Genomic DNA, 23,034 nt, shown 5'->3' with positions numbered 1-23,034 from the left:
CCTGCTTTTCTCATTCTACATGCAAATTGGCTACAAGGACACATGCATTCGGTAAGACAGACATGAGGCATGCATACGAGCATTTAATCTTCCTTGGCTACTTATGTTTCTCGAGACTAGGCAATTTTCTCTTTTATCCCTAAGTCAGATCATTTCCAAAGTTCTCTCCTCTCTCAAACACACACAGACAGACATACACACTCTTCTGATCAGAAAGGTTTGGGGCCCTGATGTTAGATCAGACACAGTAGCCTCATATTACACCTATCACTGGCATGTTACTTATGATGGATGGTACTCATGCTCAACATTATATTATGGGTGAAATTAGTCCCTGTAGAGTAAAGTAACATTCTTCATATTTTATTTCATTTTCATGTTTTACCACCATCTATCTGAGTCAGGGTCACGGTGGGCCTGGCTATCCCAAAAATCACTGGGCGCAAAGTGAGCAAGAGAGAGGGGCTCCAATTGAACATGACTATATATATATATATATATATATATATATATATATATATACAGTGTATCACAAAAGTGAGTACACCCCTCACATTTCTGCAGATATTTAAGTATATCTTTTCATGGGACAACACTGACAAAATGACACTTTGACACAATGAAAAGTAGTCTGTGTGCAGCTTATATAACAGTGTAAATTTATTCTTCCCTCAAAATAACTCAATATACAGCCATTAATGTCTAAACCACCGGCAACAAAAGTGAGTACACCCCTAAGAGACTACACCCCTAAATGTCCAAATTGAGCACTGCTTGTCATTTTCCCTCCAAAATGTCATGTGATTTGTTAGTGTTACTAGGTCTCAGGTGTGCATAGGGAGCAGTTGTGTTCAATTTAGTAGTACAGCTCTCACACTCTCTCATACTGGTCACTGAAAGTTCCAACATGGCACCTCATGGCAAAGAACTCTCTGAGGATCTTAAAGACGAATTGTTGCGCTACATGAAGATGGCCAAGGCTACAAGAAGATTGCCAACACCCTGAAACTGAGCTGCAGCACAGTGGCCAAGATCATCCAGCGTTTTTAAAGAGCAGGGTCCACTCAGAAAAGACCTCGCGTTGGTCGTCCAAAGAAGCTGAGTGCACGTGCTCAGCGTCACATCCAACTGCTGTCTTTGAAAGATAGGCGCAGGAGTGCTGTCAGCATTGCTGCAGAGATTGAAAAGGTGGGGGGTCAGCCTGTCAGTGCTCAGACCATACGCCGCACACTACATCAAATTGGTCTGCATGGCTGTCACCCCAGAAGGAAGCCTCTTCTGAAGTCTCTACACAAGAAAGCCCGCAAACAGTTTGCTGAAGACATGTCAACAAAGGACATGGATTACTGGAACCATGTCCTATGGTCTGATGAGACCAAGATTAATTTGTTTGGTTCAGATGGTCTCAAGCATGTGTGGCGGCAATCAGGTGAGGAGTACAAAGATAAGTGTGTCATGCCTACAGTCAAGCATGGTGGTGGGAATGCCATGGTCTGGGGCTGCATGAGTGCAGCAGGTGTTGGGGAGTTACATTTCATTGAGGGACACATGAACTCCAATATGTACTGTGAAATACTGAAGCAGAGCATGATCCCCTCCCTCCGGAAACTGGGTCGCAGGGCAGTGTTCCAGCATGATAATGACCCCAAACACACCTCTAAGACGACCACTGCTTTATTGAAGAGGCTGAGGGTAAAGGTGATGGACTGGCCAAGCATGTCTCCAGACCTAAACCCAATAGAACATCTTTGGGGCATCCTCAAGCGGAAGGTGGAGGAGCGCAAAGTCTCGAATATCCGCCAGCTCCGTGATGTCGTCATGGAGGAGTGGAAAAGCATTCCAGTGGCAACCTGTGAAGCTCTGGTAAACTCCATGCCCAGGAGAGTTAAGGCAGTTCTGGGAAATAATGGTGGCCACACAAAATATTGACACTTCAGGAACTTTCACTAAGGGGTGTACTCACTTTTGTTGCCGGTGGTTTAGACATTAATGGCTGTATATTGAGTTATTTTGAGGGAAGAATAAATTTACACTGTTATATAAGCTGCACACAGACTACTTTTCATTGTGTCAAAGTGTCATTTTGTCAGTGTTGTCCCATGAAAAGATATACTTAAATATCTGCAGAAATGTGAGGGGTGTACTCACTTTTGTGATACACTGTATATATAGGAGGCTTCGATCCTTATATATATATATATATATATATATATATATATATATACAGTGTATCACAAAAGTGAGTACACCCCTCACATTTCTGCAGATATTTAAGTATATCTTTTCATGGGACAACACTGACAAAATGACACTTTGACACAATGAAAAGTAGTCTGTGTGCAGCTTATATAACAGTGTAAATTTATTCTTCCCTCAAAATAACTCAATATACAGCCATTAATGTCTAAACCACCGGCAACAAAAGTGAGTACACCCCTTAGTGAAAGTTCCTGAAGTGTCAATATTTTGTGTGGCCACCATTATTTCCCAGAACTGCCTTAACTCTCCTGGGCATGGAGTTTACCAGAGCTTCACAGGTTGCCACTGGAATGCTTTTCCACTCTTCCATGACGACATCACGGAGCTGGCGGATATTCGAGACTTTGCGCTCCTCCACCTTCCGCTTGAGGATGCCCCAAAGATGTTCTATTGGGTTTAGGTCTGGAGACATGCTTGGCCAGTCCATCACCTTTACCCTCAGCCTCTTCAATAAAGCAGTGGTCGTCTTAGAGGTGTGTTTGGGGTCATTATCATGCTGGAACACTGCCCTGCGACCCAGTTCACCCAGGGAGGGGATCATGTTCTGCTTCAGTATTTCACAGTACATATTGGAGTTCATGTGTCCCTCAATGAAATGTAACTCCCCAACACCTGCTGCACTCATGCAGCCCCAGACCATGGCATTCCCACCACCATGCTTGACTGTAGGCATGACACACTTATCTTTGTACTCCTCACCTGATTGCCGCCACACATGCTTGAGACCATCTGAACCAAACAAATTAATCTTGGTCTCATCAGACCATAGGACATGGTTCCAGTAATCCATGTCCTTTGTTGACATGTCTTCAGCAAACTGTTTGCGGGCTTTCTTGTGTAGAGACTTCAGAAGAGGCTTCCTTCTGGGGTGACAGCCATGCAGACCAATTTGATGTAGTGTGCGGCGTATGGTCTGAGCACTGACAGGCTGACCCCCCACCTTTTCAATCTCTGCAGCAATGCTGACAGCACTCCTGCGCCTATCTTTCAAAGACAGCAGTTGGATGTGACGCTGAGCACATGCACTCAGCTTCTTTGGACGACCAACGCGAGGTCTTTTCTGAGTGGAACCTGCTCTTTAAAAACGCTGGATGATCTTGGCCACTGTGCTGCAGCTCAGTTTCAGGGTGTTGGCAATCTTCTTGTAGCCTTGGCCATCTTCATGTAGCGCAACAATTCGTCTTTTAAGATCCTCAGAGAGTTCTTTGCCATGAGGTGCCATGTTGGAACTTTCAGTGACCAGTATGAGAGAGTGTGAGAGCTGTACTACTAAATTGAACACACCTGCTCCCTATGCACACCTGAGACCTAGTAACACTAACAAATCACATGACATTTTGGAGGGAAAATGACAAGCAGTGCTCAATTTGGACATTTAGGGGTGTAGTCTCTTAGGGGTGTACTCACTTTTGTTGCCGGTGGTTTAGACATTAATGGCTGTATATTGAGTTATTTTGAGGGAAGAATAAATTTACACTGTTATATAAGCTGCACACAGACTACTTTTCATTGTGTCAAAGTGTCATTTTGTCAGTGTTGTCCCATGAAAAGATATACTTAAATATCTGCAGAAATGTGAGGGGTGTACTCACTTTTGTGATACACTGTATATATATATATATATATATATATATATATATACAGTGTATCACAAAAGTGAGTACACCCCTCACATTTCTGCAAATATTTTATTATATCTTTTCATGGGACAACACTATAGAAATAAAACTTGGATATAACTTAGAGTAGTCAGTGTACAACTTGTATAGCAGTGTAGATTTACTGTCTTCTGAAAATAACTCAACACACAGCCATTAATGTCTAAATGGCTGGCAACATAAGTGAGTACACCCCACAGTGAACATGTCCAAATTGAGCCCAAAGTGTCAATATTTTGTGTGACCACCATTATTATCCAGCACTGCCTTAACCCTCCTGGGCATGGAATTCACCAGAGCTGCACAGGTTGCTACTGGAATCCTCTTCCACTCCTCCATGATGACATCACGGAGCTGGTGGATGTTAGACACCTTGAACTCCTCCACCTTCCACTTGAGGATGCGCCACAGGTGCTCAATTGGGTTTAGTCCATCACCTTTACCTTCAGCTTCCTCAGCAAGGCAGCTGTCATCTTGGAGGTTGTGTTTGGGGTCGTTATCCTGTTGGAAAACTGCCATGAGGCCCAGTTTTCAAAGGGAGGGGATCATGCTCTGTTTCAGAATGTCACAGTACATGTTGGAATTCATGTATCCCTCAATGAACTGCAGCTCCCCAGTGCCAGCAACACTCATGCAGCCCAAGACCATGATGCTACCACCACCATGCTTGACTGTAGGCAAGATACAGTTGTCTTGGTACTTCTCACCAGGGCGCGGCCACACATGCTGGACACCATCTGAGCCAAACAAGTTTATCTTGGTCTCGTCAGACCACAGGGCATTCCAGTAATCCATGTTCTTGGACTGCTTGTCTTCAGCAAACTGTTTGCTGGCTTTCTTGTGCGTCAGCTTCCTTCTGGGATGACGACCATGCAGACCGAGTTGATGCAGTGTGTGGCGTATGGTCTGAGCACTGACAGGCTGACCTCCCACGTCTTCAACCTCTGCAGCAATGCTGGCAGCACTCATGTGTCTATTTTTTAAAGCCAACCTCTGGATATGACGACGAACACGTGGACTCAACTTCTTTGGTCGACCCTGGCGAAGCCTGTTCCGAGTGGAACCTGTCCTGGAAAACCGCTGTATGACCTTGGCCACCATGCTGTAGCTCAGTTTCAGGGTGTTAGCAATCTTCTTATAGCCCAGGCCATCTTTGTGGAGAGCAACAATTTATTTCTCACATCCTCAGTGAGTTCTTTGCCATGAGGTGCCATGTTGAATATCCAGTGGCCAGTATGAGAGAATTGTACCCAAAACACCAAATTTAACAGCCCTGCTCCCCATTTACACCTGGGACCTTGACACATGACACCAGGGAGGGACGACACATTTGGGCACAATTTGGACATGTTCACTGTGGGGTGTACTCACTTATGTTGCCAGCTATTTAGACATTAATGGCTGTGTGTTGAGTTATTTTCAGAAGACAGTAAATCTACACTGCTATACAAGCTGTACACTGACTACTCTAAGTTATATCCAAGTTTCATGTCTATAGTGTTGTCCCATGAAAAGATATAATAAAATATTTGCAGAAATGTGAGGGGTGTACTCACTTTTGTGATACACTGTATATATATATACAGTGTATCACAAAAGTGAGTACACCCCTCACATTTCTGCAGATATTTAAGTATATCTTTTCATGGGACAACACTGACAAAATGACACTTTGACACAATTAAAAGTAGTCTGTGTGCAGCTTATATAACAGTGTAAATTTATTCTTCCCTCAAAATAACTCAATATACAGTCAATAATGTCTAAACCACCGGCAACAAAAGTGAGTACACCCCTAAGAGACTACACCCCTAAATGTCCAAATTGAGCACTGCTTGTCATTTTCCCTCCAAAATGTCATGTGATTTGTTAGTGTTACTAGGTCTCAGGTGTGCATAGGGAGCAGGTGTGTTCAGTTTAGTAGTACAGCTCTCACACTCTCTCATACTGGTCACTGAAAGTTCCAACATGGCACCTCATGGCAAAGAACTCTCTGAGGATCTTAAAAGACGAATTGTTGCGCTACATGAAGATGGCCAAGGCTACAAGAAGATTGCCAACACCCTGAAACTGAGCTGCAGCACAGTGGCCAAGATCATCCAGCGTTTTAAAAGAGCAGGGTCCACTCAGAACAGACGACGCGTTGGTCGTCCAAAGAAGCTGAGTGCACGTGCTCAGCGTCACATCCAACTGCTGTCTTTGAAAGATAGGCGCAGGAGTGCTGTCAGCATTGCTGCAGAGATTGAAAAGGTGGGGGTCAGCCTGTCAGTGCTCAGACCATACGCCGCACACTACATCAAATTGGTCTGCATGGCTGTCACCCCAGAAGGAAGCCTCTTCTGAAGTCTCTACACAAGAAAGCCCGCAAACAGTTTGCTGAAGACATGTCAACAAAGGACATGGATTACTGGAACCATGTCCTATGGTCTGATGAGACCAAGATTAATTTGTTTGGTTCAGATGGTCTCAAGCATGTGTGGCGGCAATCAGGTGAGGAGTACAAAGATAAGTGTGTCATGCCTACAGTCAAGCATGGTGGTGGGAATGCCATGGTCTGGGGCTGCATGAGTGCAGCAGGTGTTGGGGAGTTACATTTCATTGAGGGACACATGAACTCCAATATGTACTGTGAAATACTGAAGCAGAGCATGATCCCCTCCCTCCGGAAACTGGGTCGCAGGGCAGTGTTCCAGCATGATAATGACCCCAAACACACCTCTAAGACGACCACTGCTTTATTGAAGAGGCTGAGGGTAAAGGTGATGGACTGGCCAAGCATGTCTCCAGACCTAAACCCAATAGAACATCTTTGGGGCATCCTCAAGCGGAAGGTGGAGGAGCGCAAAGTCTCGAATATCCGCCAGCTCCGTGATGTCGTCATGGAGGAGTGGAAAAGCATTCCAGTGGCAACCTGTGAAGCTCTGGTAAACTCCATGCCCAGGAGAGTTAAGGCAGTTCTGGGAAATAATGGTGGCCACACAAAATATTGACACTTCAGGAACTTTCACTAAGGGGTGTACTCACTTTTGTTGCCGGTGGTTTAGACATTAATGGCTGTATATTGAGTTATTTTGAGGGAAGAATAAATTTACACTGTTATATAAGCTGCACACAGACTACTTTTCATTGTGTCAAAGTGTCATTTTGTCAGTGTTGTCCCATGAAAAGATATACTTAAATATCTGCAGAAATGTGAGGGGTGTACTCACTTTTGTGATACACTGTATATATATATATATATGAAATATGATATATAAGGATCGAAGCCTCGCTCTCTTTCTCGTCTGTGCCACCTCCCCTGATTAAAGAGGGCCATGGTCTTCCCTACGACACACATGCAGCTGCCAGGGACAAAGTCTCAGAGAACGCAGTATCACGTGCAGAGAGTCACGCACCGCCATCCGTGAATAGTCGCCCCCCACGCAGACATCTTCAACAGCCAGCAATGGTTTTGATTGCAGCAGTGACAAGGAACCCTGCTTCATGTATTGTCCCTCCTTCTTATAGACACACAGCCAATCGTGCACCTGTGTAGGCTCCCGGTTAGTCGATTAAACAGCTGGGATTTAAACTCTTGAGCTTGAAATCTCAGCAGTAATGGGCTAGCGTGTAAGACTTCTGCACCACCCGAGCACCAGATATTGTTATTTTTAATGAGGTTGGAAATCTGCTTTTCATTTCTTTGGGGTATTAAGAACATACTTTAAGCGTAGAGCAGCATTAAAATTTAAACAGAACACAGGCAGCAATAAAAACGCCTGTTTCAAGAGTAACAGGTCAAAGAGTCAACAGCAACAACAAAACTCCAAGAGGCGTTAAAGGACATTTAATGCAGAAACAGCAAGGACATTGGGCAGTGTGTTTAAGGTCAGTACCTACCTTCCTTCTGCTCGCTCATGGAGGGGGTCTGAGTCTCCTTGGTGTAGGACACTACCTCTTTAGGGGGGAAGTCTACATGAGTCACCTTCGCCATGCCCAGCTTCATCGGGCCTCGTCTGTGAGGAGAGAACAATGGCACACATAGAAACACACCCAAATAAACAAACTGTTCTAAACGAAGACATCAGAAAGTTGCCAGTCAAAATGAGTAAGAGCAAGGCGCTGACGCCAAACGTTCACACGACCATCACAAAATGGCACTACTGCATCCCTTGTTCTTTTAGAATGCTTCTTTATAAGTAACACATGGGAATAGTGAGAAACACGTGTGCTCAAATGGCTACACAATACGATCCTCAGCTAAAGAAAACTACAATTAGCTGTCTATTTGATGAAGAAAGAAAGATGAGGGGAAATAATTAGCATTAATGGGACATTATAATAAATCAGGAAAGAGAGATGTGAAAAGAGTAAAAACGGTACAAAGTGAAAAAAGAGTGTGGTACCCCAGCTCGGAGTGAAGCAGTAGTGTAGAAGGATCAGAGTCCCAGTGGAGAGTCCTTGTTAGTATCACAGCAGCAAGCCATTGTTATTGTGAGAAAGAATATATAAAAGAGGTTATAACAGATTATTAGCATGGCTAGAAAAACGTTACTCTACACTATATGGCCACTTAACCATGGAGGCTATAAAATAGAGGCTATAAAAGCCTCTACTTTTTTGAGAAATCTTTCCACAACATTTTGGCATGTCTGTTGAACTTTATGCCCATTCAATCAAGAGTATCTGTGAGGTCAGGCCTCGATGATAAACAAAAAACACAGCTGGCAATCGACGTGTCAATTCATAACCGGGATCTTCAAGGGGCGGTTGGAGCTTCACAAAAACAGATTCAATTATAAATTCAAGGAGCACAGTCATTCTGGATTGAGTAAAGGACATTCGCCAAACTGTTGTCACATGGCCGAAACCATAAAACTTCATTCAAATTTTTTTTCGCAATAGGTGTGGCACGTCCACATACTTTTGGCCATATAGTGTATATATGCTATTTTAGAGCATTAGTGTAATTTGCATCTACTACAGTGTATGACTGAATGTCATAAAAGCATCATCATATTTCATTACAGCGCAATAAATAAATCACATGCACTTGATGTCGGAAAAGTTTTGGGATTGCAACTATTCTTGTTCCTTGATGGAACAGAACATATTGTTTAACATGTTTCAGAGCCTGTGGAACTGTTGGAACCCTTCATCCTGTTCTCTACATCATATTTTTCATTCTAAAGGAGAATGTCTGGTCATCAGTCAGTGACCCAAGGCTTAAGTGCAATTGGGTGACGAAGCAAGACAGCAAGGCAAAGCACATAAAATAGCCCACAGTTAAATTGGCTGAAAAAAAGACAGATTAAGGTTTCCGATGTCCTAATCAAAGTTCTGATACAACCCTTCTGAGATGCTACGACAGGTCTTTTGAAAATATTTCAGTATGGCTAAATTTAGACAGTTCTGTGAATAAGCGTAATGTGAAAGAATGATCTGTAGTCATCATAAGCATTTATTAGCAGTTGCTGCTGCTAAAATAGGTCAGTTATTAAATGAAGGGTGTCACTTTTCCGCACGGTTGATATACACAGCTAGATGGTATGCACATTCATTGATTATTTTATCAATAAGGCCCAACCTAATTCACGCCCTTTAACATTTTTCTCTTGCTTAGCGTTCAAGTGCCTTACGTTTACTTGTTAATTTGCACTACGAGGCGGTCCTAGCAATTCAGTTAGCAATTACTTAGTCAAAATGTCCAAGATGTCGAAGTCGAAAGCAGCTAAAAATACGACTTGGGTAACTACGTTTGGAAAACTCCCAAACAATTCTGTGGACGCGGGGGGAGGGGGGGTGTTAAAACATGGATGAGAATTTTCATCTTTGAGACAGTCACTGGATGTTCTATGTTTACATTTCACCGATAAGGTACACTGTGCTGTGTATTGTAGCTTCTTTTTCGTCTACCATTTAATTCATGAGTGTAATTTAATGATTGCTGTGAAATGTGGCACTTTTCTTTGAAAGTCTGAAAAATGAGGTCTGCAAAATTGAGCAAATTTTCCCGTAAATTTAGTAGGGCCCTATTTAGAACCTAAACCAACAATACAGATAATCAATCGATAGATTACCCTGTGTCCTATTTATCAATGTAAAGGTACCCATACCATCCAGATAATGGTTAGGGGGAAGGACCATTCTCAGGACTGCAATGACACTAACATGTGAGACAACTGGTGTAGCAGTGTTGGGATTTTTTAAATGCTGTTTAACCTTATTGGTATCTTTATTAAGAACACATCCAGTGATCACTTATTTTAGGAAGACAGTTAGAGACTAGAGTTGTATGCTTGCCTTTTATTAGTGGACACTTTCTGATTACAGGACACTGTTGGCTTTGTATTTTTGGTTGAAGCACTATACCTTCCTAGCATTGAAACTGAAGCATTTCAATAAATCCCAACAACACAGCTGAACCTGATACCCTTATAGCAGAACAACAAACACTATCATGTTATTACCATGTTAGTGTAATTGCAGTGCAAGAATTGTCCATCACCCAAATGTCATCTGGTTGGTGGGGGTTGTATGGCGGTACCTTTTGATTACCAAATGAAGAAAAGAGGGATGACGACGCGTACAGAGCAAAAGATGCGCTGGTCAGAGTTTGTGGACACAAAGTTTATCTGTATGGTAGGATCAGCTTATATAATAATCAACAAATGCATGTACCTGGTGGGTGTACATAATAAAAGGGCTTGAAGAGTATTATTTTTTGTTTAAATAAACAAAATAATCATTTTTAAACTGTCTTCTATTGTCTTTTCCTTGTGTTCTATTACATAAGAAACTAAAAACAGTTCGTGTAGCAAACATGGAGGAAATTGTAGGAAATCAGAAAGGTCTAAATACTTTTTCAAAGCACTGTATGAGTGAATCACGCCTGCCAAGAATTCACGTCTGTGCATCACAGACATTATGTCTACTGACCAGCCGCATCACCGGCACGGAATTGACTCACAAGTGAGTAGAAGCTTAATCTCTGAGTGTGTGTGGCAATGTGCAAAAGAGAACGCCCCATGAGAGTGTACATGAGCCGCTGTGGATGTGTAAGTGTGTATAGAAGTACGTGGTAAGAAAAATGACCTCCATGTGTGTAGGAAACAGTGTTGCAGCAGAGGGAAATGAGTGGACATGGAAGGCCTCAGGCAGAAAAGCCCCCCGGGGCTGCACACTGTGTATGTGTGTGTATGCGCATGGGGGGGTTCAAGTTTCCACATAAGTCCAAAACTCTAATTAGAGGTTAAAGAGTCCCTCAGGCAGCTCATATCTAATCAGACGTTATGCACAACTATTTATTATTAACTAAAAACGGCACCTTTTTGTTCCCAATTGAAAATGAATAATCAGCTGGGATTTTACAATAATGATTGGCTATTTGAACCATTTTAATTTTAAATGACCATATTTGTAAAGCACTTTAAAAGCTATTATATTGCTTGAAATTGTAATATAGTTAAAATTCAATCATTAAAAATAAAAAACCTGACGCGCTTCTGAAAAATTTGAGAAGCCCCCCCTCCCCCAGATGTGACACATAGCACACTTTCATTGTCACATGCATTTTACTGCACCCAAACTGCGTTTAGCGAGATGTGGCCACTTATTTTACGTGGTGTCTGTACATCTTTCACACACCGTAACTGGAGCATAAACACATTGCACTTGTTGCAGTAAGGGATTTTTAGCTTCTCTGTCCACTGCTTCATGTTTTATATAGTTCATTCACAAATATTAAAATGAGTGCAAATAATTAAAGAAAGAATTGTAAATAAGTTTCTTCTAACAGGAGTCACCTACAGTAAAATATTATATACCAAATTTAAGGCAGGTGTACAAGATCAATCCATCAACCCAAATACAGCCTGGAATAATAGAGTTCATTTTTTATATTTAGCTATGTGAAATAAAAAAAATAACAAATAAAGCTGGAGTCTACTGAGAAATAGGTTAGAGACAAGTAATGTTAAAGTTCCACACTAGGGCTTTCACTACGTGGCAAAGGTTCAGGCCTAAAGCAGGTAATATCATGGGTGTGCATAAAGAAAAGTTCAACCTGTTCAAACCTGCTCCCAAAAGCACACACACAAAGCCTTTAAACAACATAAACATTTTGGCTTTGGTGCACAGACAGACTGTCTGTCGCTCGTGCAATCCCACAATCGTGCACGTCTCCAGCATGTACAATTACAGAAAGAAAGAGAAAGCGAGACGGAAAATCGTTGGTGGTGATACCTAGGTCCCGTGGCGCCATCGCCTGAGTCTTGGCTACCTGCCTCACTCGGGGTGCCTGCAGATTTGGCAGTAGGAGACATGGGTGCAGAAACTGAAGGAAATGAAAAAACACAGCCATTAAAAACAGTAGCTCTGAGGAATATGCAAAACGTATCTAAAAAATACAGAAAAGCTATCACATTCAATTAAATGACATCAAACAATTTTGTTTGTGGAGTCTCACAATGTTCAATTTAACAAATAAATAAACTTCTACAATGAAATTTGTTTGTAACACAACCACATCTTTAAGCTTGTTAACTGTATGGGATGTGTTACAAACCATGAAATTAGACAAATTAGTCCAGACATTTGCATTAGATAGTATGAACTATAAGCAATGAAGTGGTATAAAGCTGACAGACATTTAAAACATCTGCTGTGCAGTGTGCTGATGAATTGATTGGTGTACATCAAGTAGAAAGGTGACATCAGCTTATAGTAATATGATGTTAGTAAAAAAAGACATGAGCAGCTAGCTCTGAAGGCTTTTCTAAGTGCCGTTCCCTTTACTCAATCATTTTATTTACTCAAGTTTTTATTAATTTTTAATAGTCTAATATTAAATATATATTATATATATATATATATATATATATATTATATTAATAGTATAATATTAAATTTATTTATTATTAATTCATTTATTGAATTTAATATAATAAAAATAACAATAAGTTAATGCAATTGGATAATATGATATATAAAATCTAATGAATGTAATTTCTTATTTCTTAAATTAATATAATAATAAATATAATACAGAACTCAAGTTTTATGTAATATATATTTTTATTTATATATATATATATATATATACACACACACACACTTTTTTAATGTGTAACAGGCACGGTCAAACTGTGTTAATAAAGATCGGATGCGTTTTAACATCATGACGTGATAAATTTGTTTACTAGACACACATGTATTACAGTGTTATGTGATGTAAGATTACATAATATAGGCAAATGCGTTGTTAAAATCATAAGAAGACAAACAAATAGTGAAATGCCATTATTTGCTGACATCACAATCATGACAACGTAGTTATACCACAGGGAGCCAAAATTAAGAGGTTTTTTTTACTATGCTTACAATTTGTTTTTTTATTTTTGCCATATTTTTATCAAATATTGCTTGAAATAATCAGTTGGCTACAATGATTTATGAATGATTCATGATGGAGGTTTCCTACTTGAAGCTTTCAATAATAAGAATTAAAAGCCACTTTCATTGAGCTTTGGTAGCAATTATATTGTCATTACTTTAAGGTGGTTAATAAAACAGCTCATTAGGTGAATAAAAAGTCTGTCCAGGTCCTTCCTACATGTTAAAGGTTAGTTTTAGTTTGTGCCCTATGAAGCACTGTTTAAAACATAGATGTTGTCAGAGAAATTATTAAAAGTGTTTCAGAAATTATCAGCATGACATTAAGAGCATTCTGCCTGTTGTATAACTTGGGTGTGATGCAGTTCCTGTTTTTGAGTTGAAAAAGCAAATACATAATAAAACTCACAAAAACTTTAATACATACTAAAAATACAAAAACAAAGAATGCTTTGAAAAAGTATTAACTCTAAAACGGTATTTGCAAGTACATTATGAATATATCTATCTGTATTTCTCTCAGACATGTAGAAAGTATTCAGTGTTATCCTGTCCCTTACTACAACCTAGAGTGCTTCTGCCCCCTGGTGTCTACAGCGTGAACCTCATCAAACATCTACTGTATATTTATCGCTGTTAGAAAGGGGAAATTCATTACAATGTCCAGGAAAAAGAGGACATATGGTCACCCTAGCTAAACTGCACCATTAGTTTGGAACACTGGACAATACTCCTAATGGGGTCTCTAGGAATGTACAAGGTCTAAGAAATCCTCTGATTCCAACTGCCATTGTGGTGCACAAAAATTCTCTCTCACCTTAGCTTTCACTATGGTTGAAACACATCTTGAACACATCTCTGGTGTTTATAAAACATATGATAGTTGAATCACAAGAAGGGTCGTTTTTAAGTTTCCAATTGTTTAATCATGCTGTACATCAACTTTATGTAATACAGAATGTGAATTACAATAGCTTTTCTAGCTGTTTCGCTTCGTGCATTTGCCCTTGTTGTTAAGACCTCAGTGGGTGCTATTATTAGTAAACTGAAATCTACTTGCAGCTCTCCTGTCCCACTGCCTCTCAACTCAGTGCCCTCTTTGTTAAGATTGTGAACACCTCCATTTCCTCTGGTTACGTTCCATCACACTCAAAGGCAGCAGCAGTCACCCCCATACTAAATAAAACAAGGACTTGACCCTGCACACTTTTTCAATTATAGGCCCATCTCTAATTTCTCATTTCTGGCCAAAGTCAGAGAATGAGTGGTTGCAGATCAACTTCAACGGTACATGTTAACTAACACGTTGTTTGAACCATTTCTTTCTGGTTTCTATGCACTGCATAGTATGAAAAAGTATAAGTGAATTATTAATTACATAGGTCACTGCTGATTCTGATGTGCTGCTGATTCTGGCTAGATTTCAATTTTAACTTCGTCAAGTCTAATTTATTTATATAGTGCTTTTTACAGTAGATAGTCTTAAAGCAACTTTACAAAATCCAGGATCAAAATCCCCCACTTGGGCAAGCCAAGTGCAACAGTGGTAAGAAAAAACCCCTGAAAGGAACCAGACTCAACAGGGACCCATTGTACTTTAAATTTGGGAGACATTTTATCCAGCATATGTTTTTTAGGATACCGAATTGTTACTATTAAATTGCAAGTGTATTAATAGAATTGACTGTTAAATGCATTAAACTATGGACAATTTGCGCATATTTAAATAAGCCGGAATTGTAATACTACATTGTGTAAATAGTATTTGGAAGCATAGTTGAATGTTAATGTTGGTATGTACAGTGTATCACAAAAGTGAGTACACCCCTCACATTTCTGCAAATATTTCATTATATCTTTTCATGGGACAACACTATAGACATGAAACTTGGATATAACTTAGAGTAGTCAGTGTACAGCTTGTATAGCAGTGTAGATTTACTGTCTTCTGAAAATAACTCAACACACAGCCATTAATGTCTAAATAGCTGGCAACATAAGTGAGTACACCCCACAGTGAACATGTCCAAATTGTGCCCAAATGTGTCCCCCACAGTCCAAATTGTGCCCAAATGTGTCGTTGTCCCTCCCTGGTGTCATGTGTCAAGGTCCCAGGTGTAAATGGGGAGCAGGGCTGTTAAATTTGGTGTTTTGGGTACAATTCTCTCATACTGGCCACTGGATATTCAACATGGCACCTCATGACAAAGAACTCTCTGAGGATGTGAGAAATAGAATTGTTGCTCTCCACAAAGATGGCCTGGACTATAAGAAGATTGCTAACACCCTGAAACTGAGCTACAGCATGGTGGCCAAGGTCATACAGCGGTTTTCCAGGACAGGTTCCACTCGGAACAGGCTTCGCCAGGGTCGACCAAAGAAGTTGAGTCCACGTGTTCGGCGTCATATCCAGAGGTTGGCTTTAAAAAATAGACACATGAGTGCTGCCAGCATTGCTGCAGAGGTTGAAGACGTGGGAGGTCAGCCTGTCAGTGCTCAGACCATACGCCGCACACTGCATCAACTCGGTCTGCATGGTCGTCATCCCAGAAGGAAGCTGACGCACAAGAAAGCCCGCAAACAGTTTACTGAAGACAAGCAGTCCAAGAACATGGATTACTGGAATGCCCTGTGGTCTGACGAGACCAAGATGAACTTGTTTGGCTCAGATGGTGTCCAGCATGTGTGGCGGCGCCCTGGTGAGAAGTACCAAGACAACTGTATCTTGCCTACAGTCAAGCATGGTGGTGGTAGCATCATGGTCTTGGGCTGCATGAGTGTTGCTGGCACTGGGGAGCTGCGGTTCATTGAGGGAAACATGAATTCCAACATGTACTGTGACATTCTGAAACAGAGCATGATCCCCTCCCTTCGAAAACTGGGCCTCATGGCAGTTTTCCAACAGGATAACGACCCCAAACACAACCTCCAAGATGACAACTGCCTTGCTGAGGAAGCTGAAGGTAAAGGTGATGGACTAAACCCAATTGAGCACCTGTGGCGCATCCTCAAGTGGAAGGTGGAGGAGTTCAAGGTGTCTAACATCCACCAGCTCCGTGATGTCATCATGGAGGAGTGGAAGAGGATTCCAGTAGCAACCTGTGCAGCTCTGGTGAATTCCATGCCCAGGAGGGTTAAGGCAGTGCTGGATAATAATGGTGGTCACACAAAATATTGACACTTTGGGCACAATTTGGACATGTTCACTGTGGGGTGTACTCACTTATGTTGCCAGCCATTTAGACATTAATGGCTGTGTGTTGAGTTATTTTCAGAAGACAGTAAATCTACACTACTATACAAGTTGTACACTGACTACTCTAAGTTATATCCAAGTTTCATGTCTATAGTGTTGTCCCATGAAAAGATATAATGAAATATTTGCAGAAATGTGAGGGGTGTACTCACTTTTGTGACACACTGTATATGAATAACTTTTAACTCCAAGTATACAGGGTATGTATGTGATACGGAATAAGTGTGAGTTGACGGATGGAAAGTACAGATGAACAAAGGTGATGTGGTCTAAAGAGTCTTACCCACAGGAACATCCGGTGTGATTCCCATGCTCTGCAGCAGTGCTTCAGCCTCTCTCCTCTTCTTCTCCAAATCAGAGTCATCCTGCAGTACCACAGGTTCCTTCAGCTGCACTGCCTGACAAAGAAAAACACATTTACTCTATTAGTGCTAACAAAAAAAACCCCACACCTTTATCCATCAAGGCTTTATACAATCAATCGAAACACACACATTTCAGCATTCAGCAATCTGTGTCGTATCTGTATAACAAAGCTTCTGCTTGAATTAATAGAGTGTCACATGCTAGGTAGTACTCTGTTGCTACTACTATATTCTTACGTTTACATTCAATATGGAAAAACAAGAAGTGTGGACTCAAACCCGACAGGCACCTGCCAAAAGCAGAGCTGAGATTCAAACTCACAAGCTCGAGATTTCAGAACTGGTTGGCTAGCGTGTTTTACCACTGAGCCACCCGAGCGCCCTAAAGCCATTTTTAATAGTGGAACTAATATATTATGCTAAGGCTTTTAAAAACACATTGTTTTAGTAACACAGTGTCAGGAACTTTATATAGACTTTTGTGTTTTTATATTGCTTAACATTTACAGTATTTAGGAGATGCTTTTATCCAAAGGAACTTACAATTTTGTTTGTTTTATTAGGATTTTAACGTCATGTTGCAACTTACAATTATGATCATTATATTCATAGTAATTTTTAATTGCCAATTTAAACTCTGTTGCCTCTTGCACTACCTCCGTTCTGGCCAAGCAGAGCTGTAAACCATCACACACCCCCTCTGATACACACCCACTGACCAGCCGCTTCTTATCACCAGTGTGTGGTTCCCTTACAAAGGGATGTATCATGTACAGAGAGTCACTCTAGGCCTGCACTATCAGCAATAACAACAAATGTATTTTTAATTCTCTAATGCTAACAGTGCTGTTTGTTCACCTCTTTCTTCTTGCGCTCCTCTTCTTTTCTCTTTTTTTCCTCTCGGATCTGTGCGAGACGCTGCTTCTTCCTCTCTAACTCAGCCTTCAGCTCACTCTTGTCTGACATGATGCTGCAGAACAGGAAAAAAAAGAGTTCACATGTACATTTAACACTTACTTAAACATTTGGTTCAATTTAACCCTTGTCCAAACAGACCCCTCCTCCCCCCATCTCAAAGGGTCCGACATCAATTTGATGTACATTCGGCTCTGTAGTCGAATATACTGTAAAATAACTGATTAGGTTTCAAAATGTGATGATTTTGTGCGACGATTATTAGGTCATATAATGTCACCTAACCTTGTGGAATACCCTTCTAATTTCCTGTAAGCAGTTAAAACTGACTACTGCTGGTGACTTCTATGTGTACAAATAAAAAAGGGAAATTTAACTGTTAAAATACCGATCTGCCATTAGTTAGAACATGCTCACAGGTCATACTGTCTACAGTCAAGCAAGCTTTACATCACCATGGGATTAGAGGTGGTCATTCATGAAAGAAGCCCTATTGTTCAATGTACTTCTCAGTTATTGCCAGTTGCTTGTACAGAGGACACTGGGATCCTTAGTGGCTTAGAAAATAGTAAATACTGTAACTAAAATTGCTGATCCGTCTTATAAAATTAGTAAAGAGCTTTACAAACTCTACTATTTTGATGCTTGTGGCTCAATTTCATGGGTGTAGCCAAACTAGCTCTATATAAGCAGCTATATAGGCACCGGTCAGTAACTTCAATCAATCACTAACAAGGAACTTTACGAACATGCCACAAAGCTCAGTAACAAGTTAAATTAGGATGTTGGAATTCACCTAATGAATGATCTAATTTGTGTTTTGTATATTTTTGAACCCAGCCACGTTACATACATCCTTTTGGGTGGCACAGTGGCTAAGTGGGTAGCACTGTCGCCTCACAGCAAGAAGGTCCTGGGTTCGATCCCCAGGTGGGGCGGACCGGGTCCTTCCTGTGTGGAGCTTGCATGTTCTCACCGTGTCCGCGTGGTTTTCCTCCGGGTGCTCCGGTTTCCTCCCACAGTCCAAAGACACTAAATTGTCCATGACTGTTTGATATAACCTTGTGAACTGATGAATCTTGTGTAATGAGTGACTACCGATCCTGTCATGAATGTAACCAAAGTGTAAAACCTGACGTTTAAATCCTAATAAACGTCCTTTTAAAAAAGCCACAGTAAAATGTATGAATTCAGTCACGGAAACAGTTGCAGAAATCACAGAAATTCAGTCTATTCTATTCAGTTCACAAAGAATTATTAGCATGACCGTGACAAGTATCGCCAAAGCATTAAAATTGCAAATATTAAAGAAATATTAACTTTAAACCAACTATGCATAATAAATTAATACCTCTGTACACGCCCTCGGTGTGTGTGTGTGTGTGTGTGTGTGTGTGTGTGTGTGTGTGTGTGTGTGTGTGTGTGTGTGTGTGTGTGTGTGTGTGTGTGTGTGTGTGTGTGTGTGTGTGTGTGTGTGGAACCACTTTAGCCAAATTGACTGAGCACTGTATACATAAATAAATAATAAATTACAAAATATGAATATAATAATGCAGAGGTCCAACTACAAATAATGACATTTAGCTACCATACTAACAGTGTATTAATTTAACTCAGGGCAGTACTGACAGTTAGCCGAGCTGCTATCTGCTACACTGCTGCCAAGTTAGCAACCGATGTCACAGTCCCGTCATTCATTAATGTAAAAAGCCATTAAACTTATTTTTCTAATAAATAATGTACAAATAACGTGTGGAAAATAAAGCGAGTTGTATTAACAATGTATTTAAAATATAAAAGCAGTTTAATTTACAGACTTTTACCTGCTGTGTAAGTTCCTCTATTTTCAATAGAAGCCGTTGTTGTTGTTAGCGAGGACCATAGAAAAAAGCTTCCGGGTACACGAAGAGAGAGGTGACGAATAACGGGTACCGCAGAGGTACAAACCATCTTCGCGCCTGACCTGCTGTCAGAATACTCAACACGGTTCATTTTAATTATTCATTTATTTATTTATTAGGATTTTAACATCATGTTTTACACTTTAGTTATATTCATGAAGAATGAAAAATATTCCTTACACAAGATTAATCAGTTCACAAGTTTAATATCAAACACTGTCAAACTCAAACTCAGACTCAAAAGAAGCTTTATTGGCATGGCAAATAAGGACATTCGTATTTCCAAAGCTCAGTTACAGAGAAAAAAAACAATAACAATAAGAAAGAACAAATCTATACAAAACAGTTACAGGTGCAAAAATTAAAATAGAATAAAATGTTAATGAAACTTTAAATTTACAATTAAAAAAACATTTACATTTTACAATAATGAGGTAGTCATGAAAATTTGATTGTGTGGGTGTATGTGTGTGTGTGTGTATGAGACATGGTCACCCACTGTCCCTCACCTGGTGGCAGGCATGTGTATAGAGGGCTGCTAGTGTGCAGCTCTCTCTGTGCTCCCCCAGTAGGTGGGGCAGTTTGTCAGGGTCTGGGAGGGAGTTGAAGTCATTGTCATGGACAATTTTGTATCTCCAACTTACCTCACTTGCATGTCTTTGGACTGTAGGAGGAAACCGGAGCGCCCAGAGGAAACCCACACAGACACGGAGAGAACATGCAAACTCCACACAGAAAGGACCCGGACTGCCCCGCCTGGGGATCTAACCCAGGACCTTCTTGTTTGGGGTGACAGTGCTACTCACTGAGCCACCCTCCACGTAATATGAATCCATCTGATAAAGAAACATTTTCTATATATATCTAAGAATAATATAAAACAGAATCTGATACTGTATATTTAATATTTAAGGCAAATAGCGTTTAATAGTATCTGTAGTGGTTTTAAAAAAGAATAACTATAGAATGGAAAATCAGTGTGAATCCTGAGCTTTTTTCACTGCAACGAGACGCTGCTCCCACCTAGTGGTGATTGAGGACAATAACACCCAAAGAGTATTGAAAATGTAAGTGCTCTTGTAGCTTTCTTCACGGACCGGTACTGGTCCGTGGCCCGGTGGTTGGGGACCACTGACATAGGGTGTCCACATACTTTTGGTCACAGAATATGACAGTCAGTAGTCTTAAAAAGTTACCTACTTTAGTATATTTCCAATTTGATGCATTATGGCTCCCTCTTGCGGTTGACTCTGACAACGCTTGGTATTGGCTCAGTTTACCTGCAACATCAGCTTTATGATCAGGGTCGCCGTGGTCCCCGCCTCAACCGTAAACACCAGCCACGTGGCAGGAGACACTCTGGACAGAGTAAAATCTATCACAGGGTACTACTACCTTAAACATTACTTACACACACACATACCCACACTAGGGGTAAACATTCAAAACGTCCTAAAGAGAGTGAACAGAGGCGAACAAACCCAGTTACAGGAGCATCTTTAATAGCCACAGCATGCTGATCAGGGTTGCGGTGGGCCCAGTGACAAGTGTAAAGACTTGTCTGTGTGTGTTAATGTATTTATTAATGAATAAAGGAATACATTTTCTAATCGTATTTTAGTAATTTGTAGATTTTTTTTCTCGATTGCTGTATCCTGGTCAGGGGCGCGGAGGGTCATCTATAAGAAATCATTACATTTACATTTTCAGCATTTAGCAGACGCCTTTATCCAAAGCGACTTACAGTACAGTTACAGTATACGATCTGAGCAATTGAGGGTTAAGGGCCTTTCTCAAGGGCCCAACAGCAGCAACCTGGCAGTGGTGAGAGTGGATCAGCGACCTTCTGATTACACTGGACAACAATTTTTTGCCAAAGTTCTGTTACCTTGAATTTTTTTGGTGATTGTGACAGACCCATTTGATCTGAACACAAATGTAGTTTCTGATTGTCTGTATCACATAGAAATTTTGAGAAACATGAGATTAACTTTACTGATTATAACACATTTAAATCTTATACGTGTCATTAGTTCAACTGAGATAAAAGTGTTTTGCTGCTGATTTTCGTTTCTACTCAACATCTGGTGCATCTCGTATTAGTGTCCAGCAATAGTCAGCCAGCACTGACGGATTCCAGTGGCCTTGGTAACATTTTTCCATTGTGGCAATGTCTTGGTGAAAGCATTCGCCATGCTCATCACTTACTGCACCAAGATTAGGGAAGAAATGCAGGAAATGAATTTTCAGTGACATTGCACTTCATCACTTTGTAAGCTTGAAGAAGGTTGTCACCCAGCTTGATGAAGTTTGGCGCTCGATAGTTGCAAAAAAAAATGTTTCAACAACATCCTGGAATGATTTCCAAGTGATTTTCTCAGGTCTCACCACCAGCTCTTTGAACTGATCATTCATGATGTGTCGCATTTGTGGACCAACAGAAATGCCTTCACTAATCATGGTATCAGTTATTCTTGCGAACTCTTCTTGCTTTTTATTTGTTCGTTGCCTTTATAAAATTTTTCATCAGCCCGAGTTTTAAGTGAAGTGAATATCTTTTTTTTTTTGGGTCCACAAGTGGTTTATGTGCAATATTGTTCTGCCCTGGGGTCAAATTCTGATAAATTGGCCAGTTATTTTTGGTGTAATATGATTCTTCTTATGACTGTCCCAATTGCAAATGAAGCAGCAATACTTGGTATATCTGAGCTGCAATCCAAGAAGCAGTGCCACACTAAATCTCCAGCTGTTTCAGTTGTAGTTGCTGTACTTGATGTGTTTCAACAACAGTTCCATGTTCTGGTATGTTTCCTTCATGTGTAAAGCATACCAACAGGTACTGAAGGATAGACATTGTCACTGTATAACAAGACAGCCTTGAGGCATGAATCAATAAAATGGTACGTGATAGGAAACATTTGAGGTGATTTTTGTTATCAGCAGCTCAAAATACCTAAGACACACCCAAAAGTGTTTAAGAAACAAAATCTCTGTTGACCAGTGTTATTAGTTCAGTACCCTAACCACTAGACGCTCAGTCGGCCAATAGCACTGCTGAGATTCGAACCTAGATCGGTGCAGGGCTAGCGTGCCTTCCGAGCGCCACTAACAAAATATGATCAAATATTTGTGCTCATTATTTTCAGGCATCCTGTTGGACTCACTAAATGATGACGCAGGGGCCTTGAGTGCGTCTCAAATCGCACACATAACACTAAATAGTATGCTATACCAACGGGGCGAAATACTCTCTACTAGTGCGCTGTGATAGTCAAATACTATGCGGTTTTGAACGCAGCCCTTGAGCT

The 23,034-nt window shown here is 40.7% G+C and overlaps 1 protein-coding gene across 3 annotated transcripts in view; it reads right to left on the bottom strand.

The window, feature by feature from the left end:
• dync1i2a (dynein, cytoplasmic 1, intermediate chain 2a) overlaps positions 1 to 19,728 on the bottom strand; it is a 38,364-nt gene extending 18,636 nt beyond the window's left edge. The window contains exons 1-6 of one of the 3 annotated variants that reach the window (XM_063005532.1): positions 19,649 to 19,728; positions 17,769 to 17,880; positions 16,829 to 16,943; positions 12,141 to 12,231; positions 8,303 to 8,356; positions 7,797 to 7,912 (exon numbers count right to left, since the gene is read on the bottom strand). In XM_063005532.1, the coding sequence (XP_062861602.1) occupies positions 7,797 to 7,912; positions 8,303 to 8,356; positions 12,141 to 12,231; positions 16,829 to 16,943; positions 17,769 to 17,876 (484 nt within the window). In that variant the 5' untranslated portion in view covers positions 17,877 to 17,880; positions 19,649 to 19,728. Of the gene's footprint in view, positions 1 to 7,796; positions 7,913 to 8,302; positions 8,357 to 12,140; positions 12,232 to 16,828; positions 16,944 to 17,768; positions 17,881 to 19,454; positions 19,512 to 19,648 lie in introns of those variants that run through there. The other 2 variants (XM_063005533.1, XM_063005534.1) reach the window with 2 other exon arrangements.
• Between the last annotated feature and the right edge of the window lie 3,306 nt (positions 19,729 to 23,034).

Source organism: Trichomycterus rosablanca, chromosome 12, assembly GCF_030014385.1.
Source record: "Trichomycterus rosablanca isolate fTriRos1 chromosome 12, fTriRos1.hap1, whole genome shotgun sequence".
Taxonomy (NCBI): Eukaryota; Metazoa; Chordata; class Actinopteri; order Siluriformes; family Trichomycteridae; genus Trichomycterus; species Trichomycterus rosablanca.
This window is presented reverse-complemented; position numbering and strand designations above follow the sequence as displayed.